The sequence below is a fragment of the Phalacrocorax carbo genome, chromosome 3 (genome assembly GCF_963921805.1).
Source record: "Phalacrocorax carbo chromosome 3, bPhaCar2.1, whole genome shotgun sequence".
Lineage (NCBI taxonomy): Eukaryota > Metazoa > Chordata > Aves > Suliformes > Phalacrocoracidae > Phalacrocorax > Phalacrocorax carbo.
The window spans coordinates 47,252,315-47,268,250 of record NC_087515.1 but is presented as its reverse complement, the minus strand read 5'-3'; the positions used below and the strand labels follow the sequence as shown (position 1 = coordinate 47,268,250).

At 41.4% G+C, this 15,936-nt stretch overlaps 1 protein-coding gene across 5 annotated transcripts in view; it reads right to left on the bottom strand.

Moving 5' to 3' along the window:
* Positions 1 to 15,936, bottom strand: part of HAO1 (hydroxyacid oxidase 1) — a 420,724-nt gene that overhangs the window by 387,683 nt on the left and 17,105 nt on the right. For 3 of the 5 annotated variants that reach the window (XM_064446809.1, XM_064446810.1, XM_064446811.1), the window contains exons 3-8: positions 15,637 to 15,892; positions 12,046 to 12,221; positions 11,017 to 11,108; positions 7,695 to 7,853; positions 7,342 to 7,411; positions 6,617 to 6,950 (exon numbers count right to left, since the gene is read on the bottom strand). In XM_064446809.1, coding sequence (XP_064302879.1) covers positions 6,880 to 6,950; positions 7,342 to 7,411; positions 7,695 to 7,853; positions 11,017 to 11,108; positions 12,046 to 12,221; positions 15,637 to 15,892 — 824 coding nt within the window. In that variant the 3' untranslated portion in view covers positions 6,617 to 6,879. Of the gene's footprint in view, positions 1 to 5,289; positions 6,951 to 7,341; positions 7,412 to 7,694; positions 7,854 to 11,016; positions 11,109 to 12,045; positions 12,222 to 15,636; positions 15,893 to 15,936 lie in introns of those variants that run through there. The other 2 variants (XM_009500785.2, XM_064446812.1) reach the window with 2 other exon arrangements.

Sequence of the window (15,936 nt, the reverse complement as noted above, 5' to 3'; positions counted from 1 at the left end):
GCTGCTGAAGCACCATAGGCCACCTGTGGCTTAAACCAAACTCCCACCTATGCAGGTTCCCTTGTCCCACCTGGCACACCACTATAACTAGACTTCAACCTTAATCCTGAGTAAGGGACTCTTGAAAAATGAAAAAGAGCTCTTACCTTCTGACCAAAAGCCCTTCACCAACACCCACACCTCATTTCAAAGTATTTCCAAACAGCAAACACTCTGGCCAAAGGTCCCAGGCATCTCTCTCATTCCAGCTTCCCTGTGAGATCAAAACCAAGGACTTTGCAGCAAAGCCTGGTACAGGCACAGCGGTAATATGCAGGATGTGATGAGTTACAATGCCACAACAAAGCAGGGATGGATGTTGGCACCCCAGACCTGCAGCCGTGGATTAGGAGCTGTGGAACAAACTCACCAGTAGGCAGTAAGGAAATGAGGTGGATTATTGCCAGCTCTTATTCTTTCTTTGCAGATATATTCTGTTGTTGTACTTTCCTAAGACTGTGACAGAGTTTTCTTTTCCTAATATGAATTTCTGTGTTTGCAACTCTTTCAAAGAGCTTGCCAGTGGAGTTTCTTGTATGAAGGGCACTTTTTTAGTTTTTCCAGGTTCCTGGGTAGAGACATAAGCTTGTCAAAAAGGAATTTGCTTGTACCAAATTCAGTACTTTTTGCTGCTGTTAACTACCTGATGTAGATGTGTAACTCCAGAGGCAGTGAGAGTTTGTATTAAAATTGTAATACAGACCCCACCTACACCCTTCAACACACCAGGCTATCTTATCTTTGATAGAGCATGCATACAGATGCAGAGGAAAGCTTAGGTACATGAGATGATCCAGCTATTCAAATTCTCACCTCTAGTCAGCATTCAGGTCTCACCTGCTAAAGATCATTTATCTCACATCCATGCTACATTTCTGGGTCCAGCAACAATACATGCTGAACTTCTATGTTAACCAAACACAAATGTGTACAATACATATCCTGAATTCATATAAGAGCTAAATTTATGCCATGTTGCCTTATTGTAGGATTTTTGCACATTCCTTTGAAGTCTTCGTGACCATTCTTTAAAATCAGACAAATCTCATGTGAAATAAGCCTAACCATGAGTACCTGGTCTGCAGGAACCTTTTTAATGACAACTGTTTAAATCCACTACTTTCAGTCTTCCTAACTGGAAAATCTAATATAGAGTATACAGGATTAAAGGGGTTAGTATACTGAGGGGCCTGGGGAGAACCCAAGTAAAATCACATTATACTGTTGAATTTTAGATAACCAGCAAGAAATAAGAGATCTTCCGTTTCCATACTGCAAAGCCACCAAAATTAGATTTTGCCTGGCAACCTGACAGAGCATAAGATATAGCGTCAGTTGTCCAAGGAGCTTCCCCTTTTGCAAGGAAATATACACAGGTTAAAGGTTCTGCTGTGGCCCAACTTTACCTCTACTCTGTAGTTCATCTATGGACCTTTCCCATGGTTGTTGGGTATTTGTGATACATGATGTCCACCCCAGAGTTACCTGCTTCAGGAAGAACAATATGATTTATAATTAAGGCAGTGGAATGGAAATTTAAGGGACTTAACTTGGGAAATCTGTTTGTTTCTATCCTCATTTTCTAGAGGGAGACTTTCTGTTTCTATGCCTGCCAATTTACACTTCAGACTCTGATCAGTAAAGACCGTTGCTTGCAGAAAAACACCTTTGCAGTGCACAATGCTACCTTGAGCAGAACTAAGAGCTGCTGTTCTCATAAAATAGTAATGAATATTAATCATTGGCAGTCTAGTTGTATGAACATTTTCCCCTTGGTTGAACAAACCAACTGTATGTATCTACAAGCCTTGCTTACCATAAAGGTGCCACCAGTGCAATTGATTACTCAATATGGTTAACTACATGAGAACCCTGCAGGATTGTGACAGGAGATGTATTGATGGTCTCAGGGCATTCCTATCAGGGTGCTCCTGAACACAATTCATTCTGTCCATCTGAAATTATGACTCGGGAGCTGAAAAGCCCTAAGGGAGAATCAGATCTTTGAAGTTCTGAAGGGGTACCCAGAGGCTGTCCCAGCTGGAGCTCAAGGGCATTCTTATATTAGCACAAAACCAAGGTACCTATGCAAAGAAGCAAGCTGAACTACACCAAAGGCATTTTGCATCTGGAAGACATGTCCTCAAAGCAGCAAAGCATCTTTGTTATGAATTTAACGTACGTGGTACTCTCCCTCTGTTTGGCAGGAGATAAGAAAAACAGAAGCAAGGCAAAATGAAAACAAAATGGAGCATATAGGCATCATGAAACAATTACAGTGCTGTGTCTCATTAGTATCTAAATTTGGGATTGCCAATCTTGTTTTTAAAACAGTTTTGTTCAACACTCAGTGACAGAATTTAGAAGCTGACATATCTTGCTGCATTGTGGGTCACAGTCACAGCTGGTGTAAATCAGTATAAACTAACAAAGTAATGGAGCTTCTCTGATTTACACTAGCTGAGATTATGGCTCAGTAAGGTTAGACTTGCTTTCTAGGAGTGTTCAAGGAAGCCAACTTCTGTGTGTCCTGTGATGAAGTGGTTATTTATAATGGCCTTCAGTGTGGTTTGGAGCCAAATTTCCACATCAAAAGTAGCTTTATAAGAGATATCCTTACAGTGAGGTTCAGTAAAATCATGACTTCAGAAACCAGCTTTCCTCGTGCTCTCAAGTATTTGATTTCAGCCTGAAAGCCATTTGAGAAGCCAAGAAAAGCAGAACCATTCCTGCCTACTTCCCCAGCTCTGCTTCATCTTTGAGTCGCCTACATATCCAACAGGCCCAAGCCTACACTGCCCATTCATCAAAGCGAATTACTGTAAGTGTCTGTTTGTTTATGTTCAGAAATTCCTAGTAAAACAGACAAGTTTCGTACTTAACCTGAAAAATTGGGGATGGAGGTGGAGTTCTTACCAGTTCCAGAGGCATTTGTTTGATTTGGCCACTAGTGAAAATAAAACACAATAACTTGACCCAGAGTCACAGTGAGAGGTAGAGGTCACAAGAAAACATATCATGTCTTTCACAGCTCTTCAGCTTCAGGTCATTGAATTATGACTCCTATCATTTACTTACTGGATTTCCCACCCTGTACGCAGGCTCCAAGCATTCAAAAAGCAGCAGGTCTCTGCTTCAAAGAGCTGACAGGATAAGTGAGAGAGTTAAATCTGTCCCAAAGCTACACTAACCTCCTACTCCACTTTCTATCTGAAAGATCAGATGGACTCACAACTGTCTGCTGCCCTCTGCTCACCAGGCTGCTGTGCCTGCAGTCCTGCACCTCCACGCTTTGGTGCTCTTCCTCTACTGTATTTAACTGCCAGGCTCTCATGGCAAATATGTTCCCAAGGCAGCCAAACCTGTCCTCCAGGCCCAGACCGCCAATGCATTGCAGCTCAAAGGGATCTTTTGCAGACACATTTTTTCTTAGGAAGATCCTGCTCCCTGCATTTCTAGCCTTTATGTGCTCTCTCAGATGTCCAATGTCACAGGCTGTTTCACTGATGCTGTCACTTAGACACAGACTGTCTTCCCTAGAACTCTTTGCTAGAAAAGAGTCTCTGGAGTCCAGTTGTTGAGATCCCCAACCAGGGCTGAAGCTTCTCCAAATCTCCCACGTGGTTTCTACACATCCTCTGTGGAATGCTGCTCTCTTCCATATTCTCTTCACTGGATTTAATCTTCTACAGGCTTACAGAGGCCAAGGAGACACCCCAGTGGGGATGATTCTAAAAATGGGATCTTCCAAACTGACAGCACCAGAGAAACCAACATTGTAGGCTAAATATGAAACATCATCATGTAAAAGCCAGCCTCACATCTTATCCTCTTGGAAGATACTACTTTCTCCTAAAAAGTTCAGGATCCTCCTCCTCTTCAACACACTCAGGTTTTGCTTTTGGTGTCTTCTCTCTCCACAAAAGATCTGATAAGTCTTCCTTCATTAAGAGTTGCAAACTCCTTTTCCAAGAAATATTCATGGTCTACCTCAGAGGTGGTTAGGGAACCCCATTCAGCTGCTGTTCAGGAACCAGCCTCCCGAATGGGTTGGTAATTTCTAGGCACCCAGCACATCAGTTAAGAGCTGTCTTTCTGAGTAGATAAATATCGCTTAACGTTCCTGCCTTGTTAGGATTTTTTCTATACACACATTTTTTCCTGGGATCCATGGCTTAATATGGAGCCAAGGTAAAGTCAGGATAATTTCACAATTAAAACCATTGAGACACTGTGTTATCTGTCATACAGATAGGCAGATATACTAGAGTATCATAAATGCAAAATACACCTTCTGTCCCCCCACCCCCACTTCTATGCCTTGATCTGAAGACTGCAATTTATTGTTCCCAGGAGTTTGTTGTGTTCATTTGTTACTTTGGGGGCAAATACTGTATTTTTTACTTAACACATCCCAAAGACCTATTATTTTCTCCTGTTATATTGCTTAATTCTCTTCAGAAACACCCTCAAACTGCAAAAAGACCTACCACTACCACCACCTATTATGTGTGCTACATTTTCTTCTCAGCTTCTTCAGGCAAAGGAACTGTGAGGTAGAATTATGCTTAGACTGGACATTGTTCAGCTTTTAAAATTGTTGAGGGCACTCAGTCTTTCTGCTTTCTAACCTGAAATAAAAAAAGGCAGGAATTCTGTTTGGTTTTAAAAATAACTTCCAGAAGCAGTTGTGTTTGGATGTCTCAAAATCAAGGGAAAATCTCTTCACTGTGGAATATTTTAAAAACAGAAGTCAACCAGGCTTTCGTTTCTGTTAATGCCATCTCACGGCCTGTTAGTATTTGGCTTTAATTGTGCTTTTTAATGCATGTCTATTCTTACTAGGGTCGAACTGGAAGGCAGTCAGACAATTTTCAGATAACAAGCAGGAAAAAACAGTGTAAACCCATTATCCCAGAGGAACTAGAAATAGTTAATTACGCAAAAGTAACAAAACCAGTTTCCTCACCATCAGAATTTATCCTGGACCACAGAGTTACAGAACTTTCCTTGAATCTGGTTGGGGCAAAGACAGGAAACTGCATCTTCTAAACTTTAGAAATAGATCTTAAACATGTAAACATAAGATATTATGTCCCTATCTTTTAAGTAACATTTATATTATCTAAAATAAACAGTCTTTCTGAAGTTAGCCTGTAATTGACATCTGACACAGTCCACATTGCAACAGATATGATAAATGCAGTAAACAGCAGAAATTATGCTTCTCTATGCTCTGAGAAACATTCATATTTCCTTACACACATAAACTTTATTTTGTTGCTATGCAACCCTCACACAACATACTACATTCTGCAGTAAATAAGAGTACAAATTTTACAACTGAAGGGCAAGCATGTGGCCTTTTGGGGTTTCTCCCCATTTGGAGTTCCAACCCCAGCTTTAGTTCACATTGTAATATTCTATCATTTATTACAAAGCTGCCTCTGGAGCTCAGTAAGGGATATTTCAAACAGAGAAAAAGGGAGAGTCAGAATGCATGAGTCCTCCTGACATTGATGGGAAACAAATGGTGGAGCCAGTGATGTCAGTGACAGTGTAACAGTGAAATCAAGGCACTTTTTTTTAATCCTCAAAAACGAACACTAAATTTCCACAAGATTTTCAAAACCTTCCCTCAATGGCCTTTCCCTGCTCCTAGTAACATTGCTATACCTGCGACTGAAGTGAGACAGATGAAGAGCCGCCCTTAGTTTTATCCAAGATGAGATTAGTAGAGTAATACCTCCTCTGCCTGCTCACTTCGGGAAAGGTCACTTCGCAATAAGAAGCTATGAAGCTATTCCTTTGTTCTTTACAGTTGCAAAATTTCTCCTGAATTCAGCAGGTATTTGGACTGTTCAGAGAGTAGAGGAGCAGATCCTGTATGTCTCTATCCTCATCACACTCATAAGATTTACCTGTCTGAAGGGTGTTCATGGAAACTGCATAGAGCTACTAGGATCTTCCCAAGTCATGAGTTAATACCTCAAGTATTCAAGTTTCTCTTTTGCACATGGCTACAAGTCCTACAGATGCTCCCAGGTACTATCAGCCTTCACTTGCTACTGTCAGCAAATGAATCCAGGTGAAAAAATGGGACTCAGGTCTCCAGCTGCGTGCAGTCGGCAGTCTGGTGAATGCAATAGGGCTATGAGGTTTTGCACCAGCCAAATATCGGACCTATACCTAATACACATACATAATGGTGTCCGACTGCAAAGGGGTTTGTATCACTTCAACAGCAAAATTTCCCCAATTTTGCTTTGCTGTTCAGTTCTTTACAACTAAGAGTCCTCTGAGCTCCTACACCCCACATACTACAAGCCCACATGCTTATAAAGTAATAGCACACAGTTGCTAGGGAAATGACACTATGTTCATAAGAAAGCAAGGGTTAATCTCTACAATCTACAGTGTAGTTTCTCTAAATGGTCAGCAAGAAGTATCTCTTACATTTTGAATTTCTGCATCTTGATAGCCATTTGCTATCAAAACATTTCTGTTTATAGTTTCATTTTAACAGCTAAGTTACTTCCAGGCATTTCAGTTGATATTAGCATTTGTTGCAACACACCTCGAAGTTTCTATGTTGGTCTTGTATGAAGGCCCAGCTCTAATCACAACTCCCAGTAGAGCAGCTTTCCTTAAGAGCCTCAGAGAATATGGAAACACCTGTAAATTTTGCTTCAAGTACTTTCTTCAGTGAGTGACCTCCTACAGACCACCCCTTCCCAGTCTGGATCGTAGGATGAGGCTCCAAGAGTGAACTCAGTTGCTTTTTGTCTGGTAGCATACTTTCCATACAACAGGCAACACATGAGGCAATAGTATTCAGAACTAAATCTTGGAAAATAATACTTGATGTCTTCGTATCAGCGTCCTGCTGATTTCTTCTACTCTCCGGCATCCTGGAGGAGAAGTTACATATCTGTTGAAAGGCCTGCTTTTCTATCCCACTCTAAGCCTTTTCTTTTAGTATTCCATAGAAATCTACATTCTATCAGATGAAACCCACCCCTTAGTGACCAAGGATTTGCTGCTACTTTTCTACAGATTTATTGCTTTCCTTGTGAAAAACATTTTTATTTTTTTTTACTGAAACTACTCAGTACCCCATCTATAAGACAGAAATAACAAGTAGTCCTTTTCCCACCTCTCCATAGCCTAATCTGTTTATATTGCAAACATTTCCATCTCCCTTCTGTAGGTTACTGTAGCATCTTGCCTAGGGCAAACAAAATCTATGGGGAAATGTGAGACAGAGGTGATTATTACCAAGATAAAACATTGATGTCTCACCTGTCAGTGCCATTGCCAGGCAAAACTCTTCCTTCAGCATCTGGAGAACTTCTTTTGCTCCTTCTTCACCCTAGGAGATTAGGAGACAATATGTACTATTCTGTGTACATATAGCTCATGTGTGTAGATCACACATATACATTTGCCAAAAAAGTTTTAGTTCTTCCACAAGAGATCTTCAAGCATAACTCCTGAGTACTTCTTACAACAAATTTTAGATTAGATGGTCTGGATACACACAGACACCATCATACATGCACCCTCTATGTGCACATATATGCACACACACACCCTAAGCCTAAACAGTGAGTCCAGCCATCTAAAAACAGAAATTGGAGCTTTTTCTAACTTACTTGATAAGCCAAGCCCCAGATGAGAGGTCTTCCGATGAATACAGCTTTGGCACCAAGAGCTAATGCTTTGAGAATGTCTGTGCCTTTTCTTACACCACCATCTAGGAACACCTCCACCTTCCCCTCCACAGCCTCAACGATTTCAGGCAGGACATCAATCTAAAAGAGTGAAACCAGGAATACAGCTTGTCTGCTTCTGTAACCTTATTTATTTTTTGAATGGACTCTCATATACAGGATCCAAGCTTTAAAGAAGCTAAATGAGTAATTGCATGCCTAACTATGCAGAAATATCACAGCTTTGTATTGAAAAACAGTAGTGACTTAGCATGTTAGCAGATATACACAAAGGTTAAATTTATTTGGAGGGTCACAAATAGAACAAGAATCAGCAGGGTCACACAAAATGTCCATCTGATCCCATGACATGTATCCAAACCAGGCCAGTACCAGATACTTTGGAAAAATAAGATAACAGCAAGCACAGAAGAGGCCTCTCCCTGATATCACCCCCCAAGCTTCCAGTGTTCACTAGTCTGGGGATGAAACTGAATCACTGTCACTTTTTAAATAACCATCTTCAATTTATTATTCTTTTATACTAAGGACCAGCTAGCATCCAGAGGCTCAGAGGAAGTCATTGTACCTGTAGACATGGAGTAAGGGAAAGGTGTGCCCTGAGGAACTTAGAGTTGGCTAACAAGTTTTAATGAATGTATTTTCCCTTTTGAAAATACATCTTGATTACAGGAATAATTGCAGAGGAATCTTCTTCATATGAGAAAAAATTAGCTTTCCTCTGAGTTTTGAGCAAAGGAGGAAATGCTTTCTTTTAATGCACAGATATGTTACTTTCACCAAGCTCTACTTATCCCCTACACCAGTGATAAAGGAAAGGAAGAAAAAGACTTTTACTGTTCCTAAGTTACAAGTAAGTAACCAGGGACCTAAGTAACATGTCCACACCATGCAAGAGGTCCCAACAAAGATACAAGCCTCCTGAATCCAAGCCTCAAGCGTTAACTGTTCCTATAATGCCTAAATAGTTCCTATTCAAGAAAAATCAGGAGACACAGAACTGGAAGCCAAGTTCTAAGGAGACTGGAAACAGTGTGTGGTAGTAAGACAAAAGGCACACAAACTCATGTCTTTCGAATACGGATGTAATTAATTTCCCTTCTAATGGATAAAAAATGACTAGGAGATGGGGGGGACACAACTTGAAAGTGCAGTTTGTTTTTAGATTTAGATTAAAATTTTCTTGAAGTTTGGCACTTGCTGTGATTCCCGCCCCCCCCCCCCCCCCCCCTTTGGTTTTGCTCTCTTGCCAAACATACTTTGGATTTATTTCCATATACAGAGGCCACTTTGTACATCCTGACAAACTGTAACAGCATTAAAGTGCTATAATAACTAAAGTATGATGCAAACCATAATTAAAACAGATTTCCTCAATGTGTAACTAGACACTGGAAATATTAACCAGCTTGGGTTCAGCTCACGTTCTGAAAACCCATGAAATTAAAGCAAATTATGTTTCTAAAACAGAAACATTTACCATGATCCGATACAGATATTTACATTATGAAACTGCGCTGTGAAATGTAGTTCTTTGTACAATGAAATCCAGTGAACACATCAGCTTTAATTGTGCCTTCTCTGCACTGTGGTGTTGCAAAGGAATAATTTGTAGCAAGTAGTTTGCAAGTTTAATTTCTGTTCTACTGCAGCTGGCAAAAAATCAATTCATATTTCTTGAGCTTTCTTATTTCTTAAAATGATGTTTTTAATATCCTCATACATTCTTCCAGTTGGATCGCCTCAGACACAGACTTGCCCAAGATTTTCAAATACTGTTAGTGAAATTGGGGAATACATTCTCAAAAGGTGACAAGACAACGAAGAGGAGGGAAATAAGAAAAATTAATTTCAGAACTGTTAGGCATCCACACCCTGAAAATTCAGTTCCTCTTAAGGTGTCTAAAATTGAATAGCTGCCAACTCTCCAACAGCACAAAATCACATTTGAAAAAAGAAAACTCAGTGTCTCTTTGGAAACTGAAGAAGTCCTGCCATCAGGGGGTCTTCTTCCAACTAGTCCCTAGGAGTACCTCAGAGGATAACGTCTCAACTTCATTAAACATTTAGAAAACCATTTGTGCTGGCCTTTGGCTCCCAACTGCAGGGCTTGGCTGGTGAAGAAGTAGCCAGCGAAACCAGGAGACCAATGGGTCCACATGAAGACCTCAGAAAATCATTGGGTGAAGGAATTTGGCTAAGGAAATCCTCAGCTGCCCCCAAGGAGATAAGCAAAAAGCAGAAGCGCTCCAGGACAGCAGGGGACATACGAGGGAGACAGCAGAGCTGAGCAGGTAAGACCTCACATGCAAAACATTCTGCAGTGTTTTACCTGTCCCCCTCTCCCTTCAGAAAATAATGGAAGACAGGAGGGTTTTCATCAAGGACATATTAGGAATACTGAAACAGTCACAACTGGGCTTAGATTCTCATCCTTTTCATTCTCTTTTTACTTGCTCAACTTTCCCACACCATATGAAGAAGGATGAGTGATGACTGGAATTTTGGGGGTTTTCCTTCAGCCTGAACACATACTTTTTCATTTGCCTTTACTTCTTTCTTTTTTCCCCAATTGAGACCTCAAGTCCATTTTCACCTTTGGAAAAGGCACAGGGTAGCATGACAAACAAAAGAAAAAGGAAAAAACTGTAATTTAACCACCCTGTACATTTTCCAAAGGTGAGAATGTTTGAAAGGAGAAAAATGGAGAGTTTCATTTTATCTTTAGCTGTTCTGTAACTCTAATTTTTCAGAAGTCTCTGAAGAACTTCTTAAAAGGGAAAAAACAGCTCTAGTACAACCTTCAGTGAACTGCAAATGGCAACAGGGGGTTTTCAAAAAAAGATGAGAAAGGAGAAATAAAAAAAGACTCAAAAAATTTCTTGAAGGCTTCCCAGTTTCTAAGCATTTAACTGACAATAATACACTATCTGAAATTGCTCTTCTAGATTTCCATGCAGGGTGCTGCAGCCAAGGACAGGGTGCCCAGGCAGCTTGAAGAAACAGCAATATGTAAACCTTCCTGTGTTTTTTTTTGTTTGATCTGACCAAGGGGAGACTGCATCTAACTCAGAGTATGATGGGACATACAGAGAAGTGGAGAGAGATTACTGCTCATGGGTTAAGGCATAACATATATTTACAGGTTTTTCCTCCAGCTACTATGTGCTCAGAGAAAGCAAAAAAGTAGTCAAAAGGTAGAGAAAACCAGAGACTGCTGGTGCATATTTGCACTGGTACTTACTGTTGCAGGGACCCCATCAAGCTGTCGTGCTCCATGGTTTGACACCAGGATACCATTGACCCCAATCTTTACAGCTTCTTTGGCATCATCAGCTAAAGAGAAAAAGAGGAACTCCAAAACAAACAAGATATGCCCTTCCATTACTGGGAGCTTAACAACAACATAATGAGGGAAATTTTGGGATCACTAAAACAACATTACCAGCTCATGTAAAACCACCTTAGAGCTTCATCCTTCCAAAGCCCCATCTTAACACAGAAAAAAGTTTTATCTTTAAGCAATAAGATCAGAAAAGTAATTTGAAATGTTGGAGCAGAACATTTTACCTCTTTGGATTAGCAGCCACTTTGGTTGCTAGCCTTTATTTTCTCTACCATGTCCCACAACTCATCACTAAGAAATTATTTTGCTAAATGATTTTCTTCAAGCCAAGATTATGGGCGTGATTACAGCAATAATCCATACTTAACCAAACCACTTCACTGTGCTCAGTGCTCTTTTCACAGAAATGAAATCCAGCTTTCCTTTAAGTAGTATGCAGCTCAGATCAGAGTTAGAGTTTACAGGCACAGTGAACAGGGCAAGTTCAATCTTCCTAGCTGCATCCGATTTCAGATATAACTGATGCGATGTCAGCTGACTAGTTTAGTGATCAGTGGCTCAGGTCACTACCTAATGAACATCAAGGTAGACACACCCTGCAGCACAGCCATACAAACTATCTGACAGCTCCAGGTACTTATTTAAGCAGCTCTTCTGCAAGTGTCTGGTTGCTGGTGCTAGGTTCCTAACCATGCATGGGAAAGAAGATTCCCCCCCTCGATTGTTTTTGGCTCTGTTTTGGCAACTCTTTCCTGCTTAGCACAGCACGGAAATATGAACGTGTATCCCACCATACTCCATATGAGCAAAGCAGATGCTTGCCCTTAAAAAGTAATGTAATTCTATGCAATTCTACAGAAGTTGCCCCAGTGCAAGCACTTTTCCTTCCCTGGTGCCTCCCCCATGGGAAGCAGCAGAGCTACACACCCCTGAGGATTCCTTTCGCGACAATGGGCAGCGAGGTCAGCCCTCGAAGCCATTTGATGTCATCCCAGTTGATGCTTGCATCAATTGCGTCGGCTACATACACAGCCAGTCCACTATTTTCTCCAAAATCTTTCCCTGAGGAGAATGCCAGGTCACTGCTTGAAAAGTTTCTTAATCTAAAATGACAAAAGACACAGAAAAATAGTCTGAGAAAGATTCATTGTAGGCACAAATCCATCCCTAACACCAGCACTCCATAAACCTGTGTTAAAACCTTTGCTGTGCTGCAGGGCAGGAGCAAAAAAGCCTATCCCAACATCAGATCATACCCATTAGTAAGCCAAAACCTTTGGCTGGCAAAGCATTATGATAACATTGGTGCAGGTTTCTCTGACCCAAGACAACAGTCCTAGTGCTTTCAAAAGAAATAGGATTAAGTCCAAAAATCTACAGGTTCAGTGTCAAATCTACCATCAGGAGGGAAAACCCAGCAGCGAGAGCACTAATTTGGGCTCAAGCATCTATCCTCCCACAGACCTGTGTGACTTCAGACATCACACTTAGCCACTGCTTGTTCCTCAGTTTCCCCATCATAAAAGAGGAACAAAAGTATCTGCCAGGAGCAGGATCATCAGAGGCTGTGGGACATTCAGACCCTAGAGCAGTACAGGCTGGATGTGAGAAGAGAGCATCAATCTTGCTTGACATAACCCAGGACCCACTGAAGTCAAGAGGCACACCTCTACTTACCAGCACAAATCCCCTTACCTTTCATGCAGCAAATGTGGTTTTGCTTTTTTTTAAATCCAGGGGATTCAGCTACTGGAGGAATAGGGGATTGGGTGGGTAGGTAGGAAGAGAGAAGGAAGGGAAATTGTTAAGCTCTGTGAATTAGATGGATCTACATGAAGCCTTGCAAAGAATTCAGAAGTTTCATCTGTCCAACAAGACTAACATCCAGCCAGTTTTCCTTGTGTCTTTTTTGTATGTCTCCTTGTAAAATGTAGGGGGGGAAATGAAGTTCATATGAAAACATTAGCTATTATTTGCTCTTTAGCATCAAATTGATCTCACAGGTTCTAGGAATTGAATGGTAAGTTACAGTCCCTGCACTAAAGAGTTCACAGACTTACTGGACAAAGCAGAAGGGGGAAAGAAGGATGAATAGAGAAACTTAGGCTGTGCTTGTATTAGAAAGCTGAAGCAGCCCCAAGTGCTCACAAGCATTAAACCACAATCGGTGACACCACTACTGCCAAGGACACCATGCCCCATGTGAGGCTAATTGCTCTGTTCTTTGGAAACAGAGTCTCATTCCACATTGTACTGTTTCATACTCATATTCCACATTTTGGGAAAGGCACAGGGCTTTTTGCATGGGAACTGGCTAGTTTCACTGCTGACTTCATGCCTGCAACAAGCAGTGTTTCACATGGCTTTTTTCTTCAGCTCCAAGCCCAGAAGAAAATGAGAAAGGCACAGGCTGTCAGCAAGATCCAGCTTTTCAGCTGTTGGTTTGCAGAGGGTGGGGTACCCAGAGAAAAACAGAACTGTGGATAAGATTATATAAATAACTGTTGTTTTTCTTGGCCTGTGAAATGCAGATCAACACTTGAATGAATGTTGCCTTACATACATTTCTGAGCACAATGGCACCTTGTTGTTGCTTTGAAACTTTGTTGAAATCCTGAAGCCAAGAAAAAGTTATCACATAACTGAGCAGAACCCCATGCTAGGAGAGTTTCACCACCGACTCTGCAACAAAACTGTCCGAGGGTCATTCTGAGATCTCAAGTGATTAATTTGAACCTTTAAAGATTAATGCAATTTCATATTATTTCACACCGTTCACTCAAAACCTTGTTACAGTTCAGTGAGGTGGCATCAAAGTGTTTCAGAAACGGTCTATCACTTTCCTCAAATATTTTTGGGTTATTTGACTCACATTCAAAAACTCTAACCCCAGGCCTTAAAATGACACTGCCCCTTAAAAAAGCTATTTAAAGAATTGTTTAACTTTTTTTAATGTAAAAGGACAGTATGTATTAATAATGTTTTGTCAATCATAGATCTTCAGCAGGATTACCATATGGGGCATATTTTAATGTTAAATTTTTCAGGGATTTTTTGTTTTCTGGTGCTTTCCTCTAAGATCATACTTAATATGGAAATCATAGGCAGCGTTAAGGTTGCTCTGTCAACCTCCAAACTATCATCTATTAGCTTCAAGTACAAGCATATGGGGAAGATGCACACCCCAAGCTCTGGAGGTGTTTTTGCCTGTGAGGTGAAGAATCAGATTCATTGCAGAGTTCCATGGCTTACCTTCAATTTGAATATTACAAAAAAGAAGCAAGACCTTAGGATGTGATATTATATTTCTTGCTGTGTACATGTTATGTACCGTATGGACATAGTATAACATAACAGACTTAGGAGACATAGGAAGAGCACTTCAGATCCATTGAAAATATTCAAAACTAGCTTTCACAAAGAACTAAAATAAAAGTTAATCTGCTTCAAAATACTTTCAGCTATCCTTTGTTTTCTCTCCATTTTTGTGTTCATCTGCAGGCTCTGAATAAGAGCAAACACAGTAGTCTTAATACATGCCATGGCAGACTGTGGTCACTACCAAGACCCATCTGCAAGATTCTCACAAGATTTTTAGCTCCATTTTGCAAACCCAAGTTCCAGATATCCCATCCACTAAATACTCTTCTAGCCACTCCTTGGCTGCTAACACTGTGCCAGCACTTCAGGATATGTTTATCAGGTTGGTCTCTACAGTCTACCAATTTATATTTGCAAAAGGCTTGTGAAATCACTGTCCTTGCAATACCACAGGATAACTCGCTTAAAATTAAATGCTCCATAGGCCCTGCAGTAGAGAACTAGAATTAGTACTGAAGTCAATCACGAGGCCACAAATTCTTCTGAGATACAGAAAATGTCCCAAAACACAGGTTGGGGGTGGGGGGTGGGTGTGTGGAATTGCCCTCATGGAGAATCTAGAAAGGCTGATCCCCATGTGTTTCTGTGTTTGACTAAAAGAAGAGCTGAAGTTGCTTGGAAAGGAGCTCTGATCAGTAGCAACATGGCCCTGGACCCAGTGCAAGGTCACAAGATAACATAGGTTAGAAGGGACCATAATGATGGTTGGAAGGGACCTTTGGGCCCACTTAGTCCAGGGCCCCCTTCAGAGCACAGCCAACTCTGCAGCTGGATTCAAGTTCAAAGTCAGAGAACATTGCACAGGGCTGTGCCTAGCTGAGTTTAAAACATCCAAGAATATATAGACAGAGCCACAAAGAAATGCCCCATCTCTCTAACTTTGTCAGTCTGCAGCCTCATATTGCCTGGCAGTGTCTTCTACAGTTTGCGGTCAAGAAAGCCTAGTTTTGTCCCAGAGCAGATCATCGCGTAAGCATGGTGAGATACACATGCTCAGTTCCCCAGTGTTATAGCCCAATGCGGTGTGTGGCACCTGGGACAAATCCCTTGTGCCAGAGACAAATTTCCCTCACAGCACCTCATGGTGACCACGGCACTGCCACACACCTGTCCCACATCCCACCAGCGGGCACATACCTGAGGTGGGGAGGAAGCTGGAACTTGTTGCGCACATCATCAATGCGCCTGCCGAGGAATGGCGTGTCCACAGTCACAAAGATCCCTTTGTAGCCTGCTCGCTCCGCACGCTTCACGAGAGATTTGGTAACCTCCCGGTCCTTGTAGATGTATAGCTGCAGCCAGTGAAGGCCAGCTGGAGCTGCTTCAGCCACTTCTTCAATGGTAGAGGTGGCCCAGGAGCTCAGCATCATCCCTGTCCCCATTGCCTGGCAGGCTGGAGGAACACAAGGTCTATCTGAGATTATCCAAAACAGAGGC